The sequence below is a fragment of the Ilyonectria robusta genome (assembly GCF_021365365.1).
Source record: "Ilyonectria robusta strain PMI_751 chromosome Unknown BGZ61scaffold_18, whole genome shotgun sequence".
In the NCBI taxonomy this organism is placed as follows: Eukaryota; Fungi; Ascomycota; class Sordariomycetes; order Hypocreales; family Nectriaceae; genus Ilyonectria; species Ilyonectria robusta.
The window spans coordinates 596,270-622,868 of NW_025764452.1; the positions used below are offsets into that span (position 1 = coordinate 596,270).

Genomic DNA, 26,599 nt, shown 5'->3' on the forward strand with positions numbered 1-26,599 from the left:
AATTATTACAAGTAATGGGCTTTCGTCTGTGACGATGATGCATCACCTACTTATCCAGCTGCATCTTCGAGGCTATCGCTATCACAAGACAGACCCACTTTGGACGCAAATTTCCACTTCATCTTGAGTCCAAAACCTGAGCCTGAACCACAACTTCTCATCTCTTCAACACTCCTTAACGAGCATCTCTCGACAACTCAAGGCTCAGCCGGCCCCTTAAAACTACATCTCAGTCTTCTCCCCTGAGACATCTGCCGCCATGCCTCCCCAGATCAAGCCGCGCCGGGTCGCCGAGATAATGCTCGCTTCTCTGGGCCTCAACCTCGTCTCCTGCACCGAGCTCCAAGTCCTGTGGGCAGGCTACGGCCATATTTGTGCTGTGACGGCAAAAGCCACTGATGGAAAAACTGCCGCTCGTTTAGCCCAGGTTTGTGGCGACCCGGAAGCCGCCACAAGCCACACATTCCATCTAATCCTCAAACTCATCTCACCTCCGAGGAGTAATGGCGCCGGTGATGAGGGCCATCTACGCAAGATGCTGAGCTATCATGTCGAGCAGTACTTCTACGATGAAATCACCCCGAGCTTAGAAGACGACGTGGCTGTTGCGACGTGCCTCACCTCGACTCGACACTTGAACGGCCAGCCCCACGCCGAGGAACTCCAAGGCTTGACCGCCACCATCATGACGGATCTGCGTCCAAAGTTCCCTGTTGCAGGAGAGAAGAGATCGCTTCTCGATTTCCGCCAGGTCCACGCTTCTTTGGAGTGGCTGGCCAAGTTTCACAGCAGCTCGTGGAAGATGCTGCCGGACGACCTCAGCAAGTTCGTCCTGCCTCCTCTCGAGGAGATAAAGCGAAGGGAATCCCACCCAGATACAACTGAGCAGAAGCTGTGGCTAAACGGAGGATATACTTACCTCGCAACGCGGCGAAATGAATATGCTTTCCTCAAGGGAGAATCATACTCGGAATGGTCTGAGGCTTTCTGCGCGCCCGCTGGAGATTCATTGCCGTCCATCGCAGACATGGTGGCCGATTTCCTCACCCCGTGCGGCAGACCATTGGAGACGTACATACACGGCGATGTCAAGTCTGAGAACCTCTTCACCACTGAGTCGGGTGACAAGGTTGCCTTCTTTGACTTCCAATACGTCGGTCTGGGCCTGGGTGTCTGCGATCTCGCCAAGCTGTTTACATGCTCGGTTCCCATGAGCATGCTTAACGGCGGAGGTGCGATTCCAAGTGAGCTGTCTATGCACGACGACGAGCGGGCCCTACTAGAACGTTACTGCAAGACTCTTCTTGACCGCCGTCCTGCGGGGAGAGATATCGATTACCCTGTGGATGTCTTTATTCGCCATTGGGAGACGGCTCTTGTGGACTGGTGTCGGTTCCAGGCGTCTTGGGGCTTTTGGGGTAATACTCAGTGGCTCGAGGCCAGGGTGCGGTCTATTCTACAGGATAAGGGCTGGAGGGATTGGCTACGGCAAGAAGTATCGAATCTCCCCAGGTAGGTTAGTACGTTTAAGACATCAGCAACATGAATCACGCCAACTCAATGGACACACGATGGTTATGCAAGAACTGTGAGATATTTACGTCGACAATCGGCCGCGACAGCTAACAGAAATGCTCTGGGGAAACCTGACCGCCAGTCGAAATTGTATGTACATAGAATGAGAAATGCAAAATTACATCTCTGGGAATGGGAAAATGAACTTGATGTAAACCGTACGCCCTCCTGCCTTTGTAGTGCCGCCCATCTGAAGCCACTGTCGATGTTTCCTCTCAACGGCCACGGCAGGAGAACATTGTTCTCAGGTGGATTTTAAAGACACTGGAAGTACCACTCGTTCTGCTCGGTGCAGGTGGTGCCGGATGCACACTCGGTAGCGCCGGTCCAGTTAACACCGCCGCATTGGTAGTACTTGGAAGCAACCGTGACGTCGCTGTCATCCTCGTCATCCTCACAGTCGTCGTCGTCGTCGGTGGGAGTGGCTGTCGCACTGGCAACGGGTGCCTCAGCTGCAGAGGTAGTGACGTTGGCTCCGGCGGATGCCTTGGAGGCGCTAGATTGGGCAGCGGCGCTGGTGGGCTTGGCCTTGGTGGTGGTAGTCGTTGTGGTGCTGGCCTTGGTCATGGTGGTTGTGGTCGTCTTCTCTTCAGCGATGGCGCTGGTCTCAACTTCAGCAGCGGCGGTGCTCTCGACGACGGCTGCAGCGGTGCTCTCAACCTTGACTACAGTGCTGCTGGACTTCTCGACGACGGCGGCGGCCGAGGTGGTCTGGACTGCAGCCTTGGAAGTAGTGCTAACCTTGGCAGTGGCCGTGGCCTTGCTGGTGCTGACGGCGGCGCTGGAGCTGGAGGAGCCGGTATCGGTGGAACCGCTGTCGAAGGTGCTGCCAATGGGGCCGAACTTGATGTTGGAGAAGACTACGGATGCATTGGGGGTGGCTGCTTCGACATCAGATGGCACGCCGGAGTCGGTAGAGCAAGTTCCTCGCGCGGCACCGTCGGCGGTGGAGTTGGCAGGGTAGTTGGAGTCGAGCCAGAGCATGTTGGCGTAGTGCTAGAGGCAATTAGTCAAACGCGGGTTAAGAGACAGTATTCATGACTTACATCGTCCCAGAGGCTCATGACCAGGACCATGGGGGCAGCAAGGGCATCGCTCATCTGGGAGTATCCGCCCTTGGCAGCAAAGTCGTCGTCGTCGCCGAATGCCACCTTCTGAGCAGTGCAGAACTCCTCGGTGAGGGCGTTGCCAGAGTTGCTGGCAATGGTCGACTCGGAGTTGGCCACCACCACGCCGTCCTGGACGTAGAAGCGCTTGATGGAAGAGAGGCCGCCGCTGGTACCTTCGACGAACTGCGTGACGACGGTGATGGTCTTGGTGGTGTCGACGGTGAAGTCGGAGCCGGGGCCGTAGAAGGTCTCGTTGCCCTGGCGGTACGAGTTGAAGTCGCAGCCATCGGGATCGCAGTCACCAGCGTAGCGGGTATCGGAGTAGGTTCCGCCACAGGCATCGCCGTCGCAAGAGTGCTGAGTGAGATCCTTGCAGGGGTGGGCGGTGAATGCTGTGGAAATGTCGTTGGCCTCCCAGATATCCATCTCAGGGCAGCATGTGCCGAGGCTGCCGACGCCTGAGTTGGGGTCGTTCTCTGAGGGAACCCAGTCCTCCACGTTGCCCTGTTGTAGTTAGTAGATGCTAGTAGAAGGATGTTGTTTGTAGTGTTCGTACCACTCCGTTGATGAACTTGACATCGCGGGCACATTGAGCATCGCAGTATCCAGTGCCGTACTTGGCGCCAGCCTTGTTGCCATCGTACTTGGCCTTGCCACCATCCTCGTCCATAGAGACAAAGTACAGAGCACCGTTGAGACCGCAGCTAATGCCCGATACATCGACATCGAAAGTGAACTCGTTGCCCAAGAGGGTGAACATCTGGTAGGTCTCGTCGTCCTCCATGAGATACAGACGGCTGCCGATGTTGGTCGCATAGGTACCCTTAGTAACAAAGCCAACACTAAGTTGATCACCGCTGGTGGTCACACCATAGGTGGAAGCGTAGTCGGCGCCATCGACACAGCACGCGGAAGCGCAGGTCTCGCCATCAGTGCAGATGGACGTGTCCCACTCGTTGCCAGTGTAGCAGTTGGTGCTGCCCTCCACAGTATGAGTCCATCGCCAGTTGGCATCAACCACAACGGAGCCTGCGACTTCGGTGCAGCCGCTGGCAGTGCACTTGGACCAAGTGAGGGCCGGGTGGGTTTCGGTCGTCGAGGTGCAGACCTGCTGCGCGCGGACGACGGCGATCAACGCCGAGGCGATAGGGAGAGTGCGATACATGATAAAAGAGCGTCAAGCTGTAGTTGGGAAAGAATGTAAAGGAGTGTCAGAATAGGAAACAAGCCACAGGCTGTTGGTGTGAAAGAATGTAGTGAGGATGAAGATAGAAGATTACCAAAGGAGACGGCGATGAATGACTTATATACGCGCATCTAATTTTCTGCCAGGTATTCGAACCGTATCTAGGAACATACCCTCCTCCTTGTCCCTGCATCTCAACCAAAGCCACGGCCATCCAAGGGTTCTGGTTAAGCTCGCAGCCGGCTGGATCTCGCGCAAAGACTCGGACCGTTCCTTCATTACCTGCGAGACCAAAAAGGCCGGCGATGGCCTCAGAAGTGGCGTGGAATATGGACCGGTCCCTGCCTGCCATGGCGAGATTCGCATTTCAGGTAGGCCCGTGACGGCACTGGCAAGGGCGCGTGGAAGGGTTCCAGATTCATCCGTTGTTGACGTCCGATGATGGCTGGCAGCCCTACATCAGGCTTTGGATCCAGCATCTGAGACGGGGAGCTGTGGACTGCCACTGGAGGAGTGGCTACATGGGAGGAAGAAGTCGACTGTTCCTAGCCACGCCTATCGGGACCGACACCCGTCGACAGGGGCCCCCATCATGAGACGGCTTCATTGGAGGACTTTTGGAGCCGCAGGTCGATGAGGCCTACGATTCTGCTCGCCCGCCCTGAGCTAGCCAGGCACACAAATGGGTCCCTGGACGAGATCGGATGCCATGGTCCCACGGGTTTGGTCGGTGCATCCGCGTTCATCCCAAGGCACGCCGGCGATTGGCAGCCAGAACTGTCACCTTTGGCGATCAGCCGTCATCCGATCCCTGGCAAATTGCAGGGGCGTGGCGGCTTCACCCCGCAATGAGTTTGAGACTCATCTCCTTCGTCGCTTGGGGGCTGGTCATGCCACCAGCACCCCTCATCAAGCGTGGGAGTGGTAGAAATAGCGTGATGATCAGGTTTGGCCGTTGGAACTGGCGTCGATGATGCTGTGTCCAAACCTACTTTTCTTGTTGTTCCGCGTACCAAAGGCGTCTAGCCCAGGCCAGAACCTGTAATTGGAGGAAGAAATTAGCAGAAAATAACATGGAAACGTTTTCTATATATTTGTCAAGACCGGCGCGTAGAATGTCGCACGCGCATATCCTTCGTCAGTGGGTGGTTCATGCGATACAAGCTTGCTGTGCAAGACAGTTCTGGCCGTGTGCTCCAGTGTTTGGCTCTTGCAGACGTTCCTAGGGCAAGACTCTGTTGTAGCACAGCTGCATGCGTGTTGGAATTTCTGATATCGACGATCGGGTGTTGATGGTCGGTGATGCCCTCGGGATGGTCTTTCATGTCAATTTGGCATTTCGGAAGCTATGCCGCGAAATCTCTGTCGTGGTTTGCTATCTGACCTACGTGGATGAAATTCAGTTCGCATAGGGCCTATCAAAGACGGTGTTGAAGAATCAAAATCCAGGCTTCGTTTGAGGAGTGAATATCGTGACCAACCGGCAAGGCAACGATGATATTGTTAAGCTTTCGTGGTAGATAGAGTCACCTTGCCGTTGTAGTCACGACATAGCGCATGCGCCCACCCATCAGGCTTTGCAAACACACAAGGCAAAAATTTGTGCCGTCGCAAATTAAATGGAATGCTAGATCCTACTATTTGTATGTACCAAGTGTGATGCTCGTTGTGATGAGTTCCTTCTGAGTGGTAGGGATGGTCTCCATGGTGTGTAGGGTAGCTTCACGCGGACGAAGATGGTACCACCAAGCTAGCGCGACAAAAGAGGAGAATAGATCTGCCTGGTCCCTACTTAAGTTATATACTGATCATCATGCAGGGCGAATGCAGTAGGTGGGTCTGCAGCCGGCAATTCCAATGATTTAGAGAGAGGGCATCGTAGATCTATGTTGACTCCACTCGAAAGTCGCCTTCAAATCGTGGGGCTGTGTCCGATCGTGTCATTTATCGCGAAGTATCTACTCTCAATATCTGAAATAACATGACACACCCTAACGTTCTCTTCATCGTGTACAGTTACTTCTCCTACCGAGCAGCTGAGTACCGGGAAATATAGTAATAATACAAATAAATATGGTTAAACGTAGCATCGGATACTCTGACGCTGTGACAGCTACCCGGGGCGGGCCGATCCTACCCTAAAGCTACTCTGTACAGTTATTATTAGCATGTTTTTGTGGCTAGTGGCGGCCTCTCCGAACGTCAAGTTTGCGCCTCACCGACGACCCTGGCTCGTGTGCTGTCTCTCTGATATGAAGGAGATTGTGAACTGCAGAAACCGGGCCGAATAACCAATTACAGTCTCAGATTTAACCCACATGGCATCACGTGATGTCATCTTGGGCTGCCATCGCCAATACGCGCGCTGGATGCGAAACAGTTGTGAAGGTAGCCGTATCTCCAAGTGACCAACCAACCACCTGATGGAACCTGTGCGCCGCAATGGCCTCGTGCCAAGCATAATTCTTGGCGAGACGCTGCTCCGCCGCAGGTGACGCGCAAGCGGGCGTTTTGTGCTCCCACCGCTGCTTGTGTTGAAGCCATATCGCCGGCTTTGCGGGTGGCATAACGGCGTATAAATAATGAATAAAAGCGTAGTAAATTACACCGGCCCGTATCAACTGATTTGACCATCGTAGGATGCCGGCCCTTACCGAGTTGGCCTCAAATACAAGGCATCCCATCGTTCATATGCGGTGTCCAAGCAGCCAAGATCTGGGCACCCGTATTACGCATGCCGAGATGCCGCGAGCCAAGACAATGCCAATGCCGGAGTTCTGGGCACTCGGCCCCTTTTGTTTTCTCTGCAAATTACGGCGGCAAAAGCTCGCTATATAGCCAGTGCCTACCCCGATCCGACTTCCGCCCCAAAGCCCGATCTTACGTCGCACCTGGATCCGAGATCACTGAAGCCATCACCGATACAATGTCGCAGCAGCAATACGGACCGCCGCCACCGCAAGGGTAATTATTGAGCCGGATGCGCATCTGAGAGTCGCTAAAACCGCTGACACATGCGCTAGGTACTACCCGCCCCCACAGGGCCAGGGCTATCCCCCCCCTCAGCCTGTAAGTCCAATACGACGACTATCTTGTGGAACAAATCCTCACATCTTCTTTAGATGCAGTACCAGCAGGAACCCCCGCGTGAGGAGAAGAGCCACGGCTGTTTCTACACCTGGTAAGTCTCTACACTCCCTCTCATGTTTCCCTAGCTCATTCAAATTCTTCTAGTATCGCTGCCCTGTGCTGTTGTTGGGTTTGCGGCGAGACCTGCGAATGCTGTCTGGAATGCCTCGACTGTTGTTGTTAATCACGGGACAAACACGACGATAATTTAACGGCCGTTCAGTTCTTATGAATTGTAGCTCGATGCGTTAATGGTTTGAGGGGGTTGACTAGGTCTGCGATTTTCCATCATTGGATTCACCCTGCATTTCATCAATCTTGTCAATGTCAGTTTCGGCTCGGCCGAGCTGACCTGGCAGTTTTTTCTTCTTCTTTTCAATCCATCTTGTTTCTAGTCCCGCATTGCTTGCGACACTTAAAAAATTCCATTTTGGTTTGATAAGAATCGTCTTGATCCTGAATAACAATTTGGTTGTCGTAGAGGCCTGTCCCCGCACGGCTCGGCCAGGTGACACTGGCGGTGCAGCATCCGTTCGGCCGGCATCAGCCATATGATGTACGCAATCAACATGAACCCGATACAGTCAGGCCAAAACCGCGCCACCTTGCGGTCGTTGTTGCGTATTGTCTTAACCTTATCACGATCTATAGTGATTATGACTTGCCTGTCCACGAACAAGAGGTGCTACTAATGTCAATGCCATTACATACAGTCCTAGGAGATAGGTAGTTAGCACAGGTAAGTGTGTTAGAACTGCTGAGACTAGACTTGATTTGTCCTTATCATAGCTATACATCCCTATATACAACCTTTTACTGTCTTGACACGTTGAAGGCAACAATCTGAGCGACTACCTCTGCTGACTACGATGACGATTGCATCAGCTAGATCGACAATTGATGAATTGTGTGAGATGTCATACCTTTACAAATGGGAACGATAAAAAGTCGAGCAAAAAGATGTAAATTGCATGCTACACCAGCAGTTGGCTCGAAAGCGGTAAAATGAAGAAAAATCGTAAACATAGGAAATTTCGTCGCCCACTGTGTAGGTCCAGGTCCAACGCGCCGGCCAGCCTGCTCCTGTCTCTGGTCAAGATCTGAACCCCTCGTCCATTGAATTCACTGCTGGATCCCGTGCATTACCACTATCTGTCTCCAGCTCAGTCTGCACTAAGTGCAAGTCCCACCAACAAACCCCTTAGTAGTCTCAAGTTCGTAGAGGATTGTAGTCTCGGAGAATACGTGCCACAACGTGATGCCCTCCCCGAGTCGCAATGGCGGCGGCCTCCTTACACCTTACCTGGATCATATCTCTGTCCCTGTCGTTTTGGAGCAGCAACGAGACAATATCCATCCGCCCCAATTTAGCAGCACGTTGAAGCGCGGTTGCGACTCTGGCATCATCCACAGATGATGCTAATGGTGGCGGGACATTGATGTCTGCGCCATTCTCAATAAGTAGTCTGGCAATGTTGAAATGGCTGTGGACTGCAGCGAGCTGTAAAGCTGTTCCATGTCCCATGTAAGTTTGACTCGGTGAGGTATTTACCTCGGCTCCCCGATCGAGGAGTTGCTGTACGAGGTCGATGCCGCCACGCCCAACTGCCAGGCGCAGTGGCTTCCCTCCTGTCGTTACACAATTGATATCCGCACCATCTTGGATTAGATTAGAGACCAAACTCGAAATCTCTTTGCGAGTAAGTAGTGCATGGGAGGGTTGGCTTGCGCCAGCCCCAGCTTGTATGCGGCCTTTTCTCGCACGCTTGAGATTGTTCGCTGCGACGGTTGTGAGTGGTGTAGGCGCGCTGCCCGGACGACCCAGGTTCGCTCCATGCGACAATAGCAAATCCCGAGCATCCTCATAGCCCATCCCCAAAGCTGTGCAGAGTGCATTGTCCCCTTCAACCACCATATTGACATCTGCGCCAGCATTAAGTAGCATTTGGGCCACGTCAAGCTTATTGCTCCTGATGCAAGCCCGAAGAACTGATGTTGGACTTTGGAAATCCGGCATTTTTTGGACAGAGTGCGGGGGATTGAAATGCGTGCCTTGGTTTCCGAATTGCCCGACACCTCGTAAGTCATTATCGCCATAATGATGGGTATTCCAAGCCGCAGAGCACAGCCCAATCCAATATATGTCTGGGGTGGGTACTGCGCCATGGCGAAGAAGTAAACTTATCAAGTTCAAGTTTCCTGCTCTAGCTGCAGCCTGTAGAGCCGTCGACGCACGATTTACATTGGCACCTTTTGATAGAAAGAGCAGGGCCAAGTCGGTTACAAGCTGGTTCAACCCAATCCTGGAATAGCGGCCCGAATTGTCCTCCAAGTCACAAGCTAGCTGTAGCGGTGTCTCCCCTGATGCATTGGGAGAATCGACGGCTGCACCATGCTCCAGTAACAGAGTTGCCAGTTCAATGTTTTTTCTCCATACTGACTTGTGCAATGCTGAATGAAACTGCGCTCTGGAAGTGTCCCGTGTACTTGACGGAACGTTCTCTCCACAAGTTTCCCTTGGAGATGGGTCTACATTGGCACCTTTTGATAGAAGGAGACGGGTCATGTCAGTTGCAAGCTGTTTGAGGTCAGGCTTATAATGCCTACTCTGTTGGTCGTCAAAACCACATGCTAGCTGTAACGGTGTCTCTCCTGATGCATTGACAGAATCAACGGCTGCACCATGCTCCAGTAACAGCGCCATCAGTTCAACATTTCCATTCATTACTGAATCATGGAGTGGAGACCGAAACGACATTCTGGAAGCGTCCCTAATACGACGATAATACTTCCATCTCCTTGGTCGATGAGGGGTTGATGCAATTGGTTGCCAAATTTTGTCCCAGTCGGGTAAATGATTGAGTGTTGCTCCCGCCTCCAAAAGACGCCGAACCAGACGAACATTGTCCCGCGCCGTGGCCATTTGGATCGGCAAGAATAAGCTCCACTGTTCAACGTGGTAGAAATCGTTATACGTGCGAGCGAGAATCGTCTCTTCACTTTCATCTTTGTCCGTGGAGGTGGAGTCCAGATGGCGCTCGAAGTATTTCCTTGCTGAGATCTCCAACGCATCGACAATGTTGACGCCTGCGCCTTCTTGGAGCAAAATGTTAATCATATCCAAGTCATCATTCTCGATCGCAATGTGGAGTGCTGTTCCTGAGATATCTGAAAAATCATTTACAGGCGCCCCTCTCGACAAGAGGAATAGAGTAATGTCGACATTTTGAGCTTTTACGGCCTTCATCAACAGCGTTCTTTTGGTATGGGCCACGACCATATACTCCTCCAGACAAAGCGTAATCTCGTCGTCGCACGAAAAATTAATGTCGGCACCATGGGTTACCATCAAGTCGAAAATGGAGAAAGTTCCATGATTCAGCGAAATGGCGAACTCGAGGGGCCTGAAAGGCAAGGAGCAAGATACAGCATCCACTTTTGCTCCAGATTCGACGAGTAGCCGAGAAATTGGGAAATTTCCTTTCATAGCAGCCATCTGTAGTGGTGTGAAGGTCTTCGTGATGGAGAAAAGTTTCCTTCCATATTCTGAGACTGCTTGGCAATGGGAATTGTTGAAATTGGGATCAACACCCAGCTTGAGTAGATCTGAGACCAGTCCTGTCTTTTCGAGATGCACAGCGCTGAGAAAAAGATGATTCAAGAAGACTTCGAAAGTTGGGCTCGCAACCTTTTTCAGCTGATTGAGCAGGTGGTTGAATAGCGGTGCAATTCCACTGTCTAGGAACCAGGTCAAGAATCGATCCATATCTTCCAAGGTTAGAAAACCATTAGATGATCGATAGATACAAGACTGGATAAGGAGAAAGGCTGGTTCATTTGATGTAATCCCAGAGCTATCATTTGATTGTCGAGGAAAACATTCTATGAGACGCGGTATGATGAAAGGAGTGAAGTCGGTATCGCAGTCGTCGTTAAATTGGCGTAGTATTCTTTTATTCAGAAGACTCCGTGCGTCTTGCATAGAACGCTCACCATGCGAACAGCAGGTCAGTGGCGAACCTGACAAGTCGACCCAGTCTAGCATTGGAATGAGCCTGTGTATCATGGACAGTACTGTGTATTATTAGTGGTAGGCTCGGATATTCAAGGATACAAAGGCTTACCATGAGGCTCATAGGCATCCTGAAATTGGAGCCATGGAATGTTGGTGAGGGAGACTTGAAAACCATCAGAAGAAGGAGGTGTGCGTATCATAAGACCTCGAGTACATGAGGAGTTTGATCCAACTTGAGGAGAATTAATGATTGGTTACTGAGGGTGCAACTCGACGACATACTTGATTGAGATGAAGGCTCGACATTGAACTTATGCCGACCTTGTGCTCTCTTGACCCTCTTCGGGTCGATCTCTCTGTCATTGAGTAGCACTTGTGTTCGCTTTTTAGCCGAACTCCTGGTATGGACGAGTTTCCAGTCGCCCTTCTTCAGATTTTTTGACATTTGCCAGGATTCCAGTCGACGAAGATATTCCTTTTTGCTTTGATAGGATGTATTAGTAGAAAGCACAGTCGGTAGGACTTAAACTTACGTCGCGTCGAAATCGTGCTCTGATTTCATGAGTTCCATAGTCTTACTCAAAGTTTTGTTGTCGGTGATGTAGTATGCGCGGATCCGTTCCTTTTGGGCATCCCAAAGCTCTTGAGGCTTTTTGGGTAGACGAGGCATGTTGAAGATGTTGTTGAACAGCGAGATTTGGCAAGAAAGTCATAGGTAGATGGTGTTGAGAGCATGGAGTTGGAGACTGGGAATAACAGATGCGTTGAGGCCGGTGGGGGAGTCATTATTTATGGTCATTTGATCCAATAAAATGCTTCCCAACAGTGAGCCTCGTTCCATATTGTCATGACCCATATTGTTTTGCCAAGATCCAATTGCAGCTGCGCAATTGCGCCTCAATCGGCTTGATTGGAGGTCGACATGCAAGCAGGTCAGCTTGGCCACGTAAGTATCCCATTACCAAAATTCCCTTTCCGCCTGAGGCTCCTAAAGCTATCGACTGACTCAGCATACGAATACCAAAATTCCCTTTCAATCGCTGATCATTTACGAAACTGATGAGCGGGGCTACCCCTGCGCCTGTGGTTCACCGCCACCAGGTTGTATCTATCGACTTGACCTATTACTGCTGAGTTAACATGGAATATGATACCAAAATTCCCTTTGCCTGTTTCATCATGTGTAAACGCCGGCGTTTGGCCCAAAATTCCGCGGTGGTACGCCACTGCTACTCCCGCATTGTAAACGTACCATAATTCCCCATCAATATGATATATACGGGATCCGTCATGCACAACTACGATGTTAAGCCTAAGTGAACACCCAGCGCAAAAATAAAATGGCGATCTCACTTGAGGCTCTTATCTCTTTTATTGGCGTATTAGTTGCTGTGCCTCCAAGCGCCATTATTCTCATCCGCCTTATGAAGCAATATTGGAGACGACCGACCACAGGCCGAGGTTAGTCCCATTTGGCCAAACTTGTTCAGTATTTATTAGACTAACTTGAAAAGGATCAGTCAGCCTTGAGTGCGGCATTCTTATGCCACCAAGTGTCTACAATAGATCTGATTTACAACGATGGACACTGGATGCCGCTGAAGCGGGGCGAATTAGCCGTTGGGCTAGCTGGTCCCCAGCTAGGGACATGATGGATACAAGAGGGCCCCTTAGAGGGGAGACATTTTGATTCGACATCATCTACGCACAAATATTTGAGTTTTTTCTAGGTTGACAACAGAGAATCTTGGGTCCTGAGGGCGATGTAAACAAGGAAATTAATCTTCTATCAAACAACTTGACAGCCATCCTGTGGCAATATCACAAGCTTAAGCATCGCATTGACGACTACGGCAAGAGTGGAATGAGCACTCCGCTAATGCGTATTGCGACTGAGGCCTGTATTATATGCGACACCCTGCTATCGCCTAGAATCATGATAATAACCGTCTCGACTTCTGTCCGCTGTCCTTGCTTTCATCCATCTTCTCATACAAATCTCCACATTATTAACGACCACTGGCTCTGCAATGCCAGTACGGCGCACACAAAGAGATTCTAGCAGTTCCTATCCAGCAGCATTAAGACTGTGATGCCCGAATCTCAGAAGATTCTTCACAATAAGTCTAGAAAGATTAGAAAGTATGCCCCCTTTATTGCACAAACGCTATTTCGTATCCTTGCCCAGAAAGATTCTATGTATAAAGCCGTTACTAGTCGTTACTATTACGAATGGCCTTGTTAATTCTTTGCAAACCACGAGGCCTGCCATTTCTCAAGGTACTCCTTTGTTTGTCGCTCCTTTTCAGCGATCGTCTCGCTACTGTTTACTCGATTTCGAGATGAGATAAGCCTCTCAGTGATGGTTGGAGGGTTGGTGAGATATCTCTCCATCATTACAGCACTATCATTGCTGTTGATACTCTGTTAGCCGTTGTTATGTCTACCGCGCGACGATGGGCTCGTTGTACCTACCCGCTGAGGGAACCGCCAGTGGCTGCCGAAGGGCTGGATTTGGACGGCATGGTCAAACTTTTGGGAGGCAGATTTCGGTGAGATAGCTGCACTCTGTACTGTTACAGGTTGAATCGAGTCGAGATTTAAAAGACCCTCCATCTCTGGATTGGCATCGGAGTTGACTCGATTTTAATACAACACATGGCGCTCTACCATCTGTGACCATATTGACTGCGAAGACGATTGCCTCAAACCGCGCTCTTCCGACGCTCAAAACCAACAGTTTGCACGGCATCACCGCAGTGATTCGCAACCTCCACCTCTCCAGGCCGCCATGGTAAAGCGCAGATTTGTATTGCGATGCAAGACCGCAGCTGTGCTTTCAGGCCTGATTGGCTATTTGCAAGTGGGGTGATATCTGCCAGTGACGTGGCAAGGCACACCTGTGGTGATGCCAACTCAGCCTCGTCTGCGCTCTATTGCCTGTGGGATTTTAGACGCAACTTGTCGCTGACAACATCCATGCGCTTATCCAACATACTCGCAACTAGACACGGAATAACCAGATCGCGGTTAATGTAGATCGCCGCGAAATAATTCTTCGTTGGCCCTTTCCTCCTTCCAGCTCATTCCCAGACGGCTCCTCAATCCAACAACGCTATCGCTTGGTGCCACGCCCGAACACATTTCAGCCAGGATTTCGTAATTGTCTCAACTCTCTACCGTGCCTCATCCATGTGATAATGGCGTCGGTGTATCCGAGTGATGAATCCACTAAGCCACACAGTCGGCGGGGACAAAATGAGACGAGGACTGATCAGAGTCTGCTGGAACATGTTGCTACCCCATCAAGTCCCCCACACTATTCCGCGCCCGGAAATGGCCTTCCATACAGTCAAGGGGCCCAGCCTCATGTGGGCAGTCATTCTTCAATCAGCGGCGTATGCAGCCCCACGAGCCCGTCCTTGAACGCCTTGTGCAATCCTCATTGGGACGAACAAGACCAGGGCCGAAATGGAGGAACTAAACCTCCTTTTATTGTCACTGGACTCAATCATCCAGAACCTCGGTTCGCTATTTATGCTCCTGGTTCTTATGAGAAGATTGCTCCCCCTAGCTACATTGACCGAAGTTCGGCTCACGGAGGACCGAACACCCTTCCAACGCCCGCCAGCACCGTCGTCTCTGAAGGTGCTCCCTCCAAGAATGGCCCGGGCCCTAAGATATGGACCGGGGCCTATTTCTTGCCTCGATTTGTGCGAGCCGCCGAAGTACCTGGCGAAGGAATGTGCTACTTCTACGACGATGGAAGCCACTGCAAAGTGGTCATTGATGGCGAAGCAGTTAATGCGCATTGGGGAGTTACCAAGGCAGGAAAGCCCCGGAAACGATTTGCAATTGCGTGTGTGACGTGTCGAGAGAAGAAGATCAAATGTGACCCAGATTATCCTCGCTGTGTCCAGTGCGAGAAGTTTGGCCGAATCTGCAAGTTCAAGAATGCGTTAGTCCAAAAACGGGGAGAGGAGGAACAAGATGATTCTGATCAACATGATTCTCAAAGACCACGGAAAAGAATCAGTTTGGGTCCTGCTGAGACTTCGAAGAAGTCGTTTGCATGCCCTTATTTGAAGAAAGACTCCATTGAGTACCACGAGTGCTGTATGAGGAGGCTGAACAGGATCCGAGATGTCAAACAGCATCTAGCTAGGCGACACACACCCGAGAGGTATTGCTCGATGTGCTTTAAAACCTCCTTTGCGAATCAGAGCATTCTGCAAGACCACATCAGCGACCGATCGTGTACCATTCATGATCCTTCGGTGCTTAAAGGAGTATCGTACGACCAGCCTCAACAACTTTCGAAGAAATCCGACTCCAAACTCACTGAAGAGGGCCAATGGTTTGCAATCTGGGAAATTATTTTTGCGGGAAGCCCAAAGCAGGCCTCGGCGTACATTGATGCCGGCCTTTCTGTCGAGATGCGCCTCTTTAGTGAATACAGCTATACCCGAGGCCCAGCCATGCTCAGTGAGGCGATCCTGTCAAACCCAAACTGCTCGAAACAGGGAATTACAGAAGAAGAGCGATGGGGGGCACTGGAATAAGTAATTGCTGACGGACTTCGTCACTTGTTTGAGACTTGGCCATCGGCTCAACCTACTAACCCACGACGCTCGAGAAATCGAAGGAGCCACATACCACTAACAGACCAAGGAACACCCGTGAGCCCCATTGCCGATAGCGGTATTACAATGGGGAGTCAAGTCTCATCTATGGAACCCTGGCCTCAAAGAAGTGGAATCGCTCAATCTTTGAGTGTTCCAGAGTTCCCTTGCCCGCCGAGAGAAGCCATGGCCAGAGAGCAAGTTCAAACTTCTCGAGCAGCGCAAAACAGCGTTGTGGAAACACCTCAAGTCAACCATGAGAATGTGGTTAATGTTCCCATCCCTCAATACCAAGGGCGCATGGAATACCACCTTAGCTACGAAAACGACCAGAGTCTAGAGTATGGATTTGATTTTGGAGAGGCTGATGTGAATCAAGTGCCAAAAGACTCTAGCGTCCTCCGATATTTCGACGGGTCTGGCGAAAACCAGTGGCCAGATATGGGGATTTGATGGGGCTTGTATGAGGTACATATCGAGGGGAGATACACAAAAATACATCAATAGTGATAGAAAATGGCAGAGAAATGTATATCAAATTTATTTAAGAGACACTGAATCCGGTTCCAGACTAAGTTCTTAAATTATTTTTCACCGTCCTACAACTCCTTTTAAAAGATAGCTTGCATCTATATTACACTGCCTGAGAATATAAGCCTCCCCCTCAGAAAATAACCCTATAATTAAGTATATAACTCTATAATTATTAAATAAACCCAAATCACCTTCCTTCCAATTATAAGCATATAACCGACTGGGATCGATACCTCGCCATTGCATTCTCCTTCTGTGCAATAGCCTCCGCGGCATTTGCAGTGGTTCGCGATGAGATAAGCCTCTCGGTGATTGTTGCAGGGCTGTTAAGATAGGCATGTTGTACCTACCGGTCAAAGAACCCGCTAGTGGCTGCCGAAGTGCTGGATTTTGTCGACATTGTGAGATTTTTAGTTGCCGAATTTGGATGTAATAGCTGCACTCTGTATCGTTTCAGGCTTTATTGCGTCGAAATTTCGAAGATACTTCGAATCCTGACTTCTATCTCTTGATCGCCACCGTGGTTGGAACGATCTTTATAGCAATCTATGGCCCTCTATCACTAGTGGCCGCGGTGATGATCAAGATAATTTCCTCAAACATCTTGCGATACTCTAGGCTGACAGTCTGCAAGTTATCACCAGAATCCGATTCTACTTTTGCTTTTCCAGGTCGCCATGGGCAAAGCGCAGACTTGTATTGTGAAGCAATACCGCAGCTGTGCTGTTGGACAGTTGGAGCTGAGTGGCTTTTCGCATGTGGGGTGTTGTCTGCCAATGATATGGCAAAGCACACTTGTGCTGATGCCACTTGGTGAGCTTTAGAAGCCTGCGGGGACTCTGTAGCATTAGGCAGCCGGGACCTCATGCAGGCCCAATTCTCTCACATCAAGCATCACAGTGTATACGTCTTTGTCCTCTTGACACCACTCAGCCTGGTTTGTGTCTCTATCCCTCGAAACATTTCGCAGACTCGACATATCGTCCGTAACGTCGTTGCTTGGACATACCGTCTAGCTAACTAGTCACGAAGCCGACCGATCATGGCTCATACCGATCATCAGTTGTCCCTTGATGACGACATAACTTCGACAAAATCTTTGGTAGATGCCTACCAGCCACCCATCATCCCTGCCGTTTCCATGAGCCCTGGAAGTTGTCTTGTCCAGGCAAAGAATGGTGTGTGGTGTCGCGCCAGAGCAAGCATCACCACCCACCTCAGTCGTCCTACGGCTTTTGGAATCACTAAAATCTTCGCTACGAGACTTGGGTACTCGATCAGGCGTCTTCCGAACAATAAAAGACTACAACACATGCATAAGATGGGCCTGATGAAGTGCCGTGGAACTATTAGGCTGTCTATTAAGACAACCAACGGAGACCTAAAGATAGAGGATGTTAACGTCTGGGATGGACCAAGGGGAGACTTTGACTGCATGGTCGATTCCGGTGCTGCTAAAGAGTACATCATGCCTGAACGTGAGTGCATCCTCGGGGTTTTGCCGTGTGGCTAATCTGACTAGATGCTCAAGCGATACTCGACCCACGACAGGCTCTGATTAGCGAAAGGCTTGTGGAATCCAACAGCTCGTCGGCATTAAAAAGCTTGCCAGAGGAACACACCCAACAAAACCTCTGGCGCCACCTTGAGCCTGCCGGGTTACGTACCGGTGATAGCACCACTGAAAACACAGAAAACATAGGAAGAGCCTCTGAAATAGAAGTCAAGGTGGCCTTTACAGACTCCGGATACGCATCTGCACCAAATCTCAATGGATATTCACTCATGGAATCCTTGACCAAGAAACGGGCATGCGCCGCTTCTAGTTTATCTCTAACCGCGAGGAATGACGCCGACAACTACGGAACTATGACGGTATTCTCTGCTGGGACACAGAGTACTGTTGCGCCTACCCGAGTTCAAAATTTCATTGCAGAGATTTGCAACGACATTTATGATCAATTGGGGGACGTTGTCGATGCCAACACATGGCCTCTGATATCTCAAAAGCTCCCGAACCTGATAAAAGCTTTCGCTGTCAAGCTGGGTAATGACTCCGCTGCGCAAGTGAATCGAGAGATAATGTATTTCATCTACAAACGACACGGGTGAGTTTCTGCCACTTAAGAAGTATGTTGTTGAGTAATCTAATCCTGCGTTAGAGCGGTAGCTGCGCGACTTGATGAGATGGTCAGTCATGATATTGATGTTCAATGCCGAAATGTCCCTGATGGATTATCACTGCTTGACAAGATGGCTTTATGGCTTAGCAAAGAGGACGAAGACCGCACACATGCGACTACAGGCGAGGATTACTTTGAAGGAGTCGGTGACGACGAAGATGACTCCGTTGAAGAAATCCATTTGCCCATGTATCGCAAGGTCATGTCCGAAAGCCAGGCCTACCAATGGCTCCTTAGTGCTTTGAGAAACGAAGCTCTTCTACAGGGGGAAGGGTCACGTCCGCACATGAGGACAGAGAGTGTGTGCCGCAGACTTCTCGAGAAGCTACCGACCGGAACCATCAGCAAGCGACATTCTCCTAGCTCTCATGAAGTGACCTTCGTCCTTTACTGGGATCAAAGCATGAAACTTCGTCAAGATGTTCCACTTTCGGCGTGGCCGGCTAAGTCGTTTGGGAGCTTTGTTGTATTGACGGGGTCACCGATGAAGGCGCAAGCACTCACTATATCGCAGTATATGCGTCAAACATGGCCGACTACTGGAGCTCACATGCTTGATTTGGTAGGAAAGGTGATTGCTTGTCCCAAAAGCGGTAAGGCAGCTCACCTAACTTGGATTTGATATGCGTTATGCTAATAGATGACAATTGTCTAGCCGAGCTGCCGACCAAGAGCCCTATTGTTGCAAGGATCTCTGGATCCAGTCTTGAAATTACAGCTACTGGACCGGCATACTTCATTGCGGAATGTGGCGAACAGATTGCCTGGCTAGCGGCTGTTCTTGCAAGCAGCAGTCGAGATGCTACCGGCCACTATACGCCCTCAATTGAGAACATCGATGTCCGGCTCGCACCTTCGCCCTATTCGGGATACCGTGGCGGATGTGATGTTGTGTTACATATCACTCTTATGAACGGATTCGAGAGCTTTCTGCCAGGGATACAGAATTCATGGCAAGCTGTGGTTGGAAGATACACCCTTATTGAAGGATTCCCCATCTCTCGGCGACTGGAGGGATACCCCGGCCTAGAGGTTTCCTGGAACATGCTTTTGTACCTGATGCAAGCTCAAGCGCCTTGCATACTTGGAGAGCATATTTCGATCAAGGGACCAGAAAAGACGGTAAAATTGGCGAAGCAGACTGGCAATTTCTGTCTTTGGCACCCAGTTCACTTCACGACCCATGGCTGTTTCTGTGATCAGATTTTCACTGGAGGAGACATTTCGAGCCTAGAGTCGAAACGCCACATTCTCGGGAGTTGCATTCGCGAGGAGTACCAAATTCCGCAAAACATCAGGGATGACCCCCTTTCCCCACAGATCAGCTCACCTGAGCATGGAGTTGACAACACTATTGAGAGAAATTCTCATCACGCAGGAGATTTTCAGTCTCAGTCTATTGAAGAGATTGCACGAGACGAGAGCATCTTCCGCCTTCCCACTAGTCAACATGAGGACATTGTTCGAAGTCGCTCATCTTGCCACGAGATCGAACATCGAGTCTCCGATGGTTGCCTGCCTACTACTGAGATGGAACTCGCAGACGACCATGGGTATTTCGAATTTGTGGAACCGATGGAATCTGGAGATGAAAGTTTCGATACAGACCAACTTTCAATATCGGATGCTTCTGACGATGCTCTACCACTGAACACCAACGAGCCATTATACCCCATGCTTATCAGCGTTCTTGACCGGCTTTTCTTGGGATTCCGCTCATTGACACAGCGTTCGCCGGGTGCCGGCGCAATTACTCAACGATCGAACACATCGACGCAAGCGTCTAGGACCTCAAGCAGCAGTTCCAGCGGCGCTCCCAGTCAGATCCATCTGAAGAGGAAGGTGGGAAAACATGACGGGGATGATGGTGACCAAGACGATTCTCAGAGACCTCCGCGAAAGATCATTCGCCGCAATTCGAGCCCAGATCGCAAGAAGGTGCTTGCATGTCCGTACTTCAAGAAAGACCCAAAGAAACACGGACAGTGCGGCAAAAGACTACTGAAAAGGATTCGAGACGTTAAGCAACACCTAACAAGGGTGCACACCAGCGCGCGATACTGCCAGCGCTGCCACGTCACTTTTAAGGATGATGAAAGTATGAACGCGCACATCTACCAATGTAACCGTCAAGACTCCTCCTCCGCATCAGAGGTGATATCATATCAACAACACCTGGAGCTTACGAAAAAGTCCAAATCGAGCCTCAGCGAACCATGCCAGTGGTTTGTCATCTGGGATATTCTGTTCCCCAAGTGTCGAAGGCCAATCTCAGCGTATATTGACCCAGACCTTTCGGCGGATCTGAGTGGCTTCCTCGAGTACTGTGAAATCTACGGTCCGGCCATGTTAACACAAATGGCACTGTCGATCACGGATTTAGTACGGAGTGAAGCCAGCGAAGACTCGCGAGAGGAGCAGTTGCGTCGAATAAGTAATGAGGGCATGGGTCGCCTGGTTGAGGCTTGGACTTCTCGTCAGTCTGCCGACTCACAATCGTCGAGTGACCAGAGAACTCCACGGATAGAAGAAGAAACGCCGCAGAGCTCTGTTGACAGTGCGGTTGTTCTGGGGAGCCAGGCTTTGACTCTGGAAGTCGACTCCCAAAGTAGTGGAATCGCTCAATCTTCCAGTATTCCTGGGCCAATATATCCGCCAACAGAAACAGTGGCCACAGCGGAAGTTAAAACCCATCTGCCGCCGGAAGATATCGCCACGGAAGTACCTCAACTGAATGATGAGCATTTGGCTCCATTTACTGTCACTGAAGATCAACAGACTCTGGGACACCACCAGGGCGACGTCAACGACGGTAGTTTCGAGATCGACTGGGCAACGGTGGATTTAGATAAATTGCCAGATCCCTTGGACTTTGGAGATTCAACCCGGCTTGGTGACAACTGGTGGCCAAGCATGGGAGGATGATGTTGCGTGCATTCGATCCATGTCAAGTGTGTAGATAGAGAAAAATATGTGGATGGCAATGGCAAATAGTTCGTGGGACTGCGTGTACGGCCTATTTGAGGGGCTCGATCTAACTCCTGAACCGTGTTTTCAAATGCCTTTCTCGCCTTCCTCGAATCCCTTTGGGGGGTAGCTTGCAGCCATATTGCACTGCCTGAAAATGCGGACCTCACCCTCAGAAAATGACCCCACGATTGAGTGCATGACTCCATGGTTATTGAACAGAACCAAGTCGCCTTCTTTCCAATCATGGGCGTATATCCGACTGGGATCGATACCTCGCCGTTGCATCTTGTAGAGTCTTTCCCGAATCTCGGCAAGATCGTCAAGAACATCGCCGTTCTCCAAGTGAATCTTCCGTATACAAGTGGGGTAGACCATCATGGCCAGCTTTCCTGTGACCGGATTCTTCCAAGCCATTGGATAAATCTTGACCTTGGAGTCTTCAACCGGGGGAAGTTCTTCTTCTGATAGTTCCAGGCCTTCAGAGACAATTCCCAACCCGTTGGATCGAGACTTTGCCTTGCTTATCCAGATATATGGATGGGGGGCGTACTCTACTTTGCTGGTCCGCACGAAGCGTTGTTCCTCCGCTGAAAGCAATTCGTAGAGTTTGTATCCACTAAAAAATGCTGTTGTTCCTAGGGGAACATCGAGACAATCCCCGGTGCCGTCATCATAGCGACAAATCTGGCGTCGTCCTTTTGGGACCTGAACCGCGAGTAAGGATGTAACCAAGGGAGGATCAAGGTTGTACATGGCTGAATCAATGTGCCACCGATAGAAATGGGTGTACGCAGCGTCGTCTTCATCAGACACAGGCGTCTTGTGGAACATTTTGTGATGTGGGTGTTTCAGTTGAATGTTTGAGAGGCCTTCGAACGACTCCACAAACCCATGGCCAATGACCTGAACTTGAGGTTGTGTTGGAATCGTCTTGAGGTCGGCGTGGAGAACGCTGCGTTTATCGATAGCTTTTCCGTGACTGTACATCTCGGACACGGGGTCGAAACGTCGAGTGAGTTCATACTGGGCCTTTGGAGAAAGCTCGGACTGGTTCTTGATGACCACAACTTGATTCTCGTACAGAAGCGCGCGCAATGTGTTGAAGTCCTCATCTGTAGAGTATGTTAGAGCTGTTTTAGACGCGCTTCTGTTTACGTACCAGTCAGATTTGCAACGTCAAGTCCATTGATCTCTAAGCCGAACTCGAATTCTGAGCCTGAGGGCTTCAGAATGGGATTCCATTGAAAAGATGGAGACATGGTTGAATGCTGAGCAGAAGATGGAATGATGTCGGTTATTTCTCTATAGTTCTGGCAGTACCGGCGAGAAGAGGCTCTGTATTTGATCTAGACAATGGCAATAGAGGGCGGGTCAGTTTAGGCCACTCACCCGATTGTACTACCAATTATTCTTATTCTGATTGGTATGGTAATAATGGTATCTTTTGGTAGTACAAGGAGGACTCCAGTGGCATCTTGGGTGGGTCAGTCAATTCGGACGAGTTTACCATCTCACCCGTGCGCTAACGTCGATGCCCCCATTCACAGATCATGCTTCTTATCGAACTTCTTATCGTGCTTTTCGCAGATGTAGATGCTCTCCGGATAAGATAGGCGGGTGAGTCGTTGGTTTTGCCCGAAGACAGTCGTCGTGAAGCATTTAAACAAGGTTGAATGTGTTACACTGTCTATTTTCTTTGCATCAATCACTGTGCATCAATCATTCGACAGAAAACACACTTTCAAAATGGCTATTCCCCGCGGCTTGAGCTTTACTTCATTCCCCTCCGTAGTGAGGCAGACTTCTGCCATTGGTGCCGAAATTCAGCTTCCATCGTCAATGCCCATCATTGATTTGGATCTTCTTACCGATTCAGACCGTGAAGTCCTGAGACAGGCGCTGTTTGAAAACCAGGTCGTTGTCATTCGGAACCAAAAAGGCATCGACCCAACCGTCATTCCTAAGCTTGCCAAGATCTTTGACCCTAGTGCCACGGACATTCACTCGGCAGGCAAGAATGCAGTGAGCGATCCCAGGAACATCCTCTCTGCGTACAAGGCCGGTCGAATCCCGAGAGCCCCGCAAGTGGGCATCATTGGATCGGGAAAGTTCAAAAACTATGAAGGTGTGGATGAGTTGGAAGTCATCCACCTGGTACGCTAAATCCATTTCCTCCTTTCATACCTTCTGACTGGTGTAGGATCATACCCTGTTCCATGAATCCCCTCTGAGCCAAGAAGCTCTGGACCAGGGCTACACACGACCTTACCGATGGCACATGGATACACCCTTCTATGAACGACTACCCGGAGAAGTCACCATTCTTCACTCTATCCAGATCCCAAAGGTACCGGATCAGAAGATCAAGTTTCCAGATGGTACAGAGAAGACGGTTGCAGCAGGAGCAACAGCTTGTAAGAACAATTGCTATCCAGTACCATTTCTTCTCCAGCTAATCCGCCTGTCGTTGAAGTTTTCTCCGGCGCTCGTGCATTTGAGCTTTTGAGTGCCGAAGAACAAGAGTTTGCACTCAACACCACTGTCACATATGCGCCTCAAGCATATGAGTACATCCGTCACTGCAAGTCGTCAGAAGATGGGTTGACGATTCCTACCTTTGGCCGCGAAACCAAACCCGAAGACTTGTCGGAATGGTCTTGGGGCGAAGTTGCAGAGCATCCTGTGGGTTCTTTCCTACCAACAAATATCATTATTCTATTCTTACTGACGTTGGCAGATGGTTTGGCGCAATCCGATGAATCCCTCCAGGCCCTTCTTGCAGGTCCACGGCTGCTGTGTGTACAAACTTACCACCCGAGATCCCAAAACTGGCGATGTTTCTGTCATTGATGACGTTGAAAAAGTCCGCTCTATCGTGTATGGATTCCAGAAAAGGATCTACGCAGCTGAGAACATATATGCGCATCGGTGGATCGAGGGTGACGTGGTCATCTTCCACAACCGGGGAGTCATGCATAGCATCACAGGACAACTTCAGAGCCACGCTGAAGGCAAACGTTTGTTGTGGCAGTGCACCATGTCGAGTCAAACACCTCCGCAGCCATTCAGGGCTTACCCGGGTGTCAACGATACGGGATTTGTCAGACCATGATGTTTTTCTAGTTATTGAATAGGCTCCTAAACCAAATGTCAAATTCCGCTTCTGCCTCCAAAGTTGGATCGAAGTCTCCTAGAAATTGTGACATCTCCTCAATTGGATAATCGTCCATGGCCATATATGAGACTTCCCCTTTCTCGCCCGATTCCCACTCTTGAGAGAGTTCCACGTCCATGCGCTTCAAGATCCTTGTGATGGAAGAACCGAGACTGGAAATCTTTTGACTTGGAAGCTCATCCATCAGAACGTCGATCAAAACGACGCCCTTCTGCCCCAACAAATCACTTTTCCGTGATTTCAAGCGCTCTTTTGTTCCCAAAATTGCCGCTTTGTACTTGCAAGCGGCCATTCCGTCGCCCTCGGAAAGGTGATTGATCGCAAAGCACAATATGACAGCCGCCGTGATGCAAAAGGCCGTATGCGTCCACACGGACAAGTCATCAGCCACGACGAGAGCCTCATGCTCGCGAAGAATTGTCATTGCTGCAGCTGTGCAGGTCCGTCGAGTGTGGTCGTACAGTGGTGAAATGAAAGATCGGAAAAGAAATGGCCGGTGAATCATGATAATTTTTTCCGCTGCCGTGATTCCGAGACTTCTTCGGGCGATGCTCAGCCACGGCAGCCTTAGTTCCATTTCAACATCATGAGTCAAAAAGAATTGAGGGAATGACTTGACTGTTTCTCTCATTTGACGATCCATATCCAACACATGTTCGTACTGGACCTTGGTCGATTTTCGATCTCCTCGAGGGTCGAGTCCGTTGAGCCAGTCTGGCATCAGCGCTGCCATCTTGTGTAGAACAAGCACATAACTGCTGACCGTTGGGATGTATGGTGGCATGTCTATGAGGTCATGGTCGTCGGCATTCAACGGAAGACTGGTTGAGACATGGCCGGGAGATATGGTATACGATTCCGTAAAGGGAATGGCAAAATGATCTTGTATCATCATCTGACACCACACTCTTTTTCCGACCTCGATATTCACCCTGGCATCCCAGTTGGCCTCAAGCGCGCTTCTAGTGCCAATACGATGAAGTCCGAGACTTTCCGCCATCCGGACTGCTGCGTTAAAAAGAGTTGCGTTGAGCTGGCTCTGTCCCAAGTTATGAGCGACCTCGGTGGAAATGACAATAGCTTGGACCGTGTATATCGACAAATCCCGGAGAAAGTGAGAATTGTATAGCACATGGATCATGCCCGTGAACAATTGCTCTGCGGAAGGGAGTAGACTCAGGTCTAAGTCGACTGTTCTGACCGCTTTTTGGCTATTTTGAACAGCGAAGACTGTTGCACTCAAGATAGAAAGGTACGTGGCTGGCCATAGAGGATAGACGCTTCTTCCCGTGTTCCAGAAAATCTCGCACTGCTCTTGGAGTGTTGGGGCGTGTAGGCAATTGTGATGCCAGGCCAGGTGCTGAACATGGAATTGGATGAGCTTTCTTGCATCGGCAGACGGGATGCTATGGGCGATTCCGTGGTGGAGATCCATTGATGTATCCCAAAATGGCGGGTCTATTGGAAATAACGGTGTGCGATCTCTGCTATGCCTACAAGAGCACGATGTATGTGGGAAGCATTTTCCAGAGGTTCGACCCCAAACGAAGTGCTCTAGGGTCGTCAGAAGTGATGGGTCCGTGGTTTCATGAGACTTTTCATTTTGCGATTCCAGAATCTGGATCGTGTTGACTTGATTTGACTCAGCCGTTCCATCAGCTTGGTGAGGTATATTGTCTCCGAATTGCAGCGCATGAGTTCGCTTCTTCAACCTATCAATGATGGGCTGAAGGCCGGATGCTGAGGCTTCCTCCAAGTCTTTAGTGATGGAGCTCAAAAACTGGATTTCGGCTGCATGTTGGACAACATTCTGTTTAATCCTGACGACTTCCCGAGAGCATTCCAGGTGAAGTCGGCGGCAGCGCGAACAGGGTATTTGTTTATCGCATTTGATCTTTTTCTTGGTGCACGCTACATCGTGTTAGCGAGTGACATGTGTGGCGGAGCAAATGAGATGCCTTGACAAGCCAGCGACCGACGCTGTGATGTTCGAATTTTATTTGCTGAAGCTGTAGATGATGGATTGGACATATTATAGTGACAGAGATGGGATTTAAAGATTTAAAGATTTAACCTATCCGTAGAAGATGAGAGTACAGTA

The 26,599-nt window shown here is 50.1% G+C and overlaps 8 protein-coding genes across 8 annotated transcripts; 4 read left to right on the forward strand and 4 right to left on the reverse strand.

Moving 5' to 3' along the window:
• Positions 1-259: 259 nt before the first annotated feature.
• BGZ61DRAFT_359953 (Ecdysteroid kinase-domain-containing protein) lies at positions 260-1,516 on the forward strand (the record flags this gene model as incomplete). The annotated part of the gene is made up of 1 exon (XM_046241119.1): positions 260-1,516. The coding sequence occupies one exon, from the start codon at positions 260-262 to the stop codon at positions 1,514-1,516; it is 1,257 nt and encodes a 418-aa protein (XP_046100790.1).
• Positions 1,517-1,673: 157 nt separating this feature from the next.
• On the reverse strand, positions 1,674-4,022 carry BGZ61DRAFT_70218 (glycosyl hydrolase family 7-domain-containing protein). Its single transcript, XM_046257004.1, has 3 exons — positions 3,241-4,022; positions 2,622-3,188; positions 1,674-2,571 (listed from the first exon to the last, which is right to left on the reverse strand). The coding sequence occupies exons 1-3, from the start codon at positions 3,847-3,849 to the stop codon at positions 1,831-1,833; spliced, it is 1,917 nt and encodes a 638-aa protein (XP_046100791.1). The 5' UTR covers positions 3,850-4,022; the 3' UTR covers positions 1,674-1,830.
• Positions 4,023-8,040: 4,018 nt separating this feature from the next.
• Positions 8,041-10,279, reverse strand: BGZ61DRAFT_426103 (ankyrin repeat-containing domain protein; the record flags this gene model as incomplete). Its single annotated transcript, XM_046243671.1, has 3 exons — positions 8,041-8,604; positions 9,337-9,467; positions 10,068-10,279. The coding sequence occupies 3 exons, from the start codon at positions 10,277-10,279 to the stop codon at positions 8,210-8,212; spliced, it is 738 nt and encodes a 245-aa protein (XP_046100792.1). The 3' UTR covers positions 8,041-8,209.
• Positions 10,280-14,214: 3,935 nt separating this feature from the next.
• On the forward strand, positions 14,215-15,576 carry BGZ61DRAFT_535749 (uncharacterized protein; the record flags this gene model as incomplete). The annotated part of the gene is made up of 1 exon (XM_046254305.1): positions 14,215-15,576. The coding sequence occupies one exon, from the start codon at positions 14,215-14,217 to the stop codon at positions 15,574-15,576; it is 1,362 nt and encodes a 453-aa protein (XP_046100793.1).
• A 1,636-nt stretch (positions 15,577-17,212) lies between these two features.
• On the forward strand, positions 17,213-21,278 carry BGZ61DRAFT_590885 (uncharacterized protein; the record flags this gene model as incomplete). Its single annotated transcript, XM_046256652.1, has 4 exons — positions 17,213-17,648; positions 17,693-18,278; positions 18,333-18,946; positions 19,009-21,278. The coding sequence occupies 4 exons, from the start codon at positions 17,213-17,215 to the stop codon at positions 21,276-21,278; spliced, it is 3,906 nt and encodes a 1,301-aa protein (XP_046100794.1).
• A 129-nt stretch (positions 21,279-21,407) lies between these two features.
• Positions 21,408-22,582, reverse strand: BGZ61DRAFT_360036 (uncharacterized protein; the record flags this gene model as incomplete). Its single annotated transcript, XM_046241133.1, has 2 exons — positions 21,408-22,435; positions 22,483-22,582. 2 exons carry the CDS (start codon positions 22,580-22,582, stop codon positions 21,408-21,410), a joined length of 1,128 nt encoding a protein of 375 aa, XP_046100795.1.
• A 487-nt stretch (positions 22,583-23,069) lies between these two features.
• Positions 23,070-24,435, forward strand: BGZ61DRAFT_551903 (alpha-ketoglutarate dependent xanthine dioxygenase; the record flags this gene model as incomplete). Its single annotated transcript, XM_046255513.1, has 4 exons — positions 23,070-23,477; positions 23,524-23,737; positions 23,797-24,005; positions 24,061-24,435. 4 exons carry the CDS (start codon positions 23,070-23,072, stop codon positions 24,433-24,435), a joined length of 1,206 nt encoding a protein of 401 aa, XP_046100796.1.
• Positions 24,436-24,442: 7 nt separating this feature from the next.
• Positions 24,443-26,535, reverse strand: BGZ61DRAFT_508205 (uncharacterized protein; the record flags this gene model as incomplete). The annotated part of the gene is made up of 2 exons (XM_046251947.1): positions 26,457-26,535; positions 24,443-26,409 (listed from the first exon to the last, which is right to left on the reverse strand). The coding sequence occupies exons 1-2, from the start codon at positions 26,527-26,529 to the stop codon at positions 24,443-24,445; spliced, it is 2,040 nt and encodes a 679-aa protein (XP_046100797.1). The 5' UTR covers positions 26,530-26,535.
• Between the last annotated feature and the right edge of the window lie 64 nt (positions 26,536-26,599).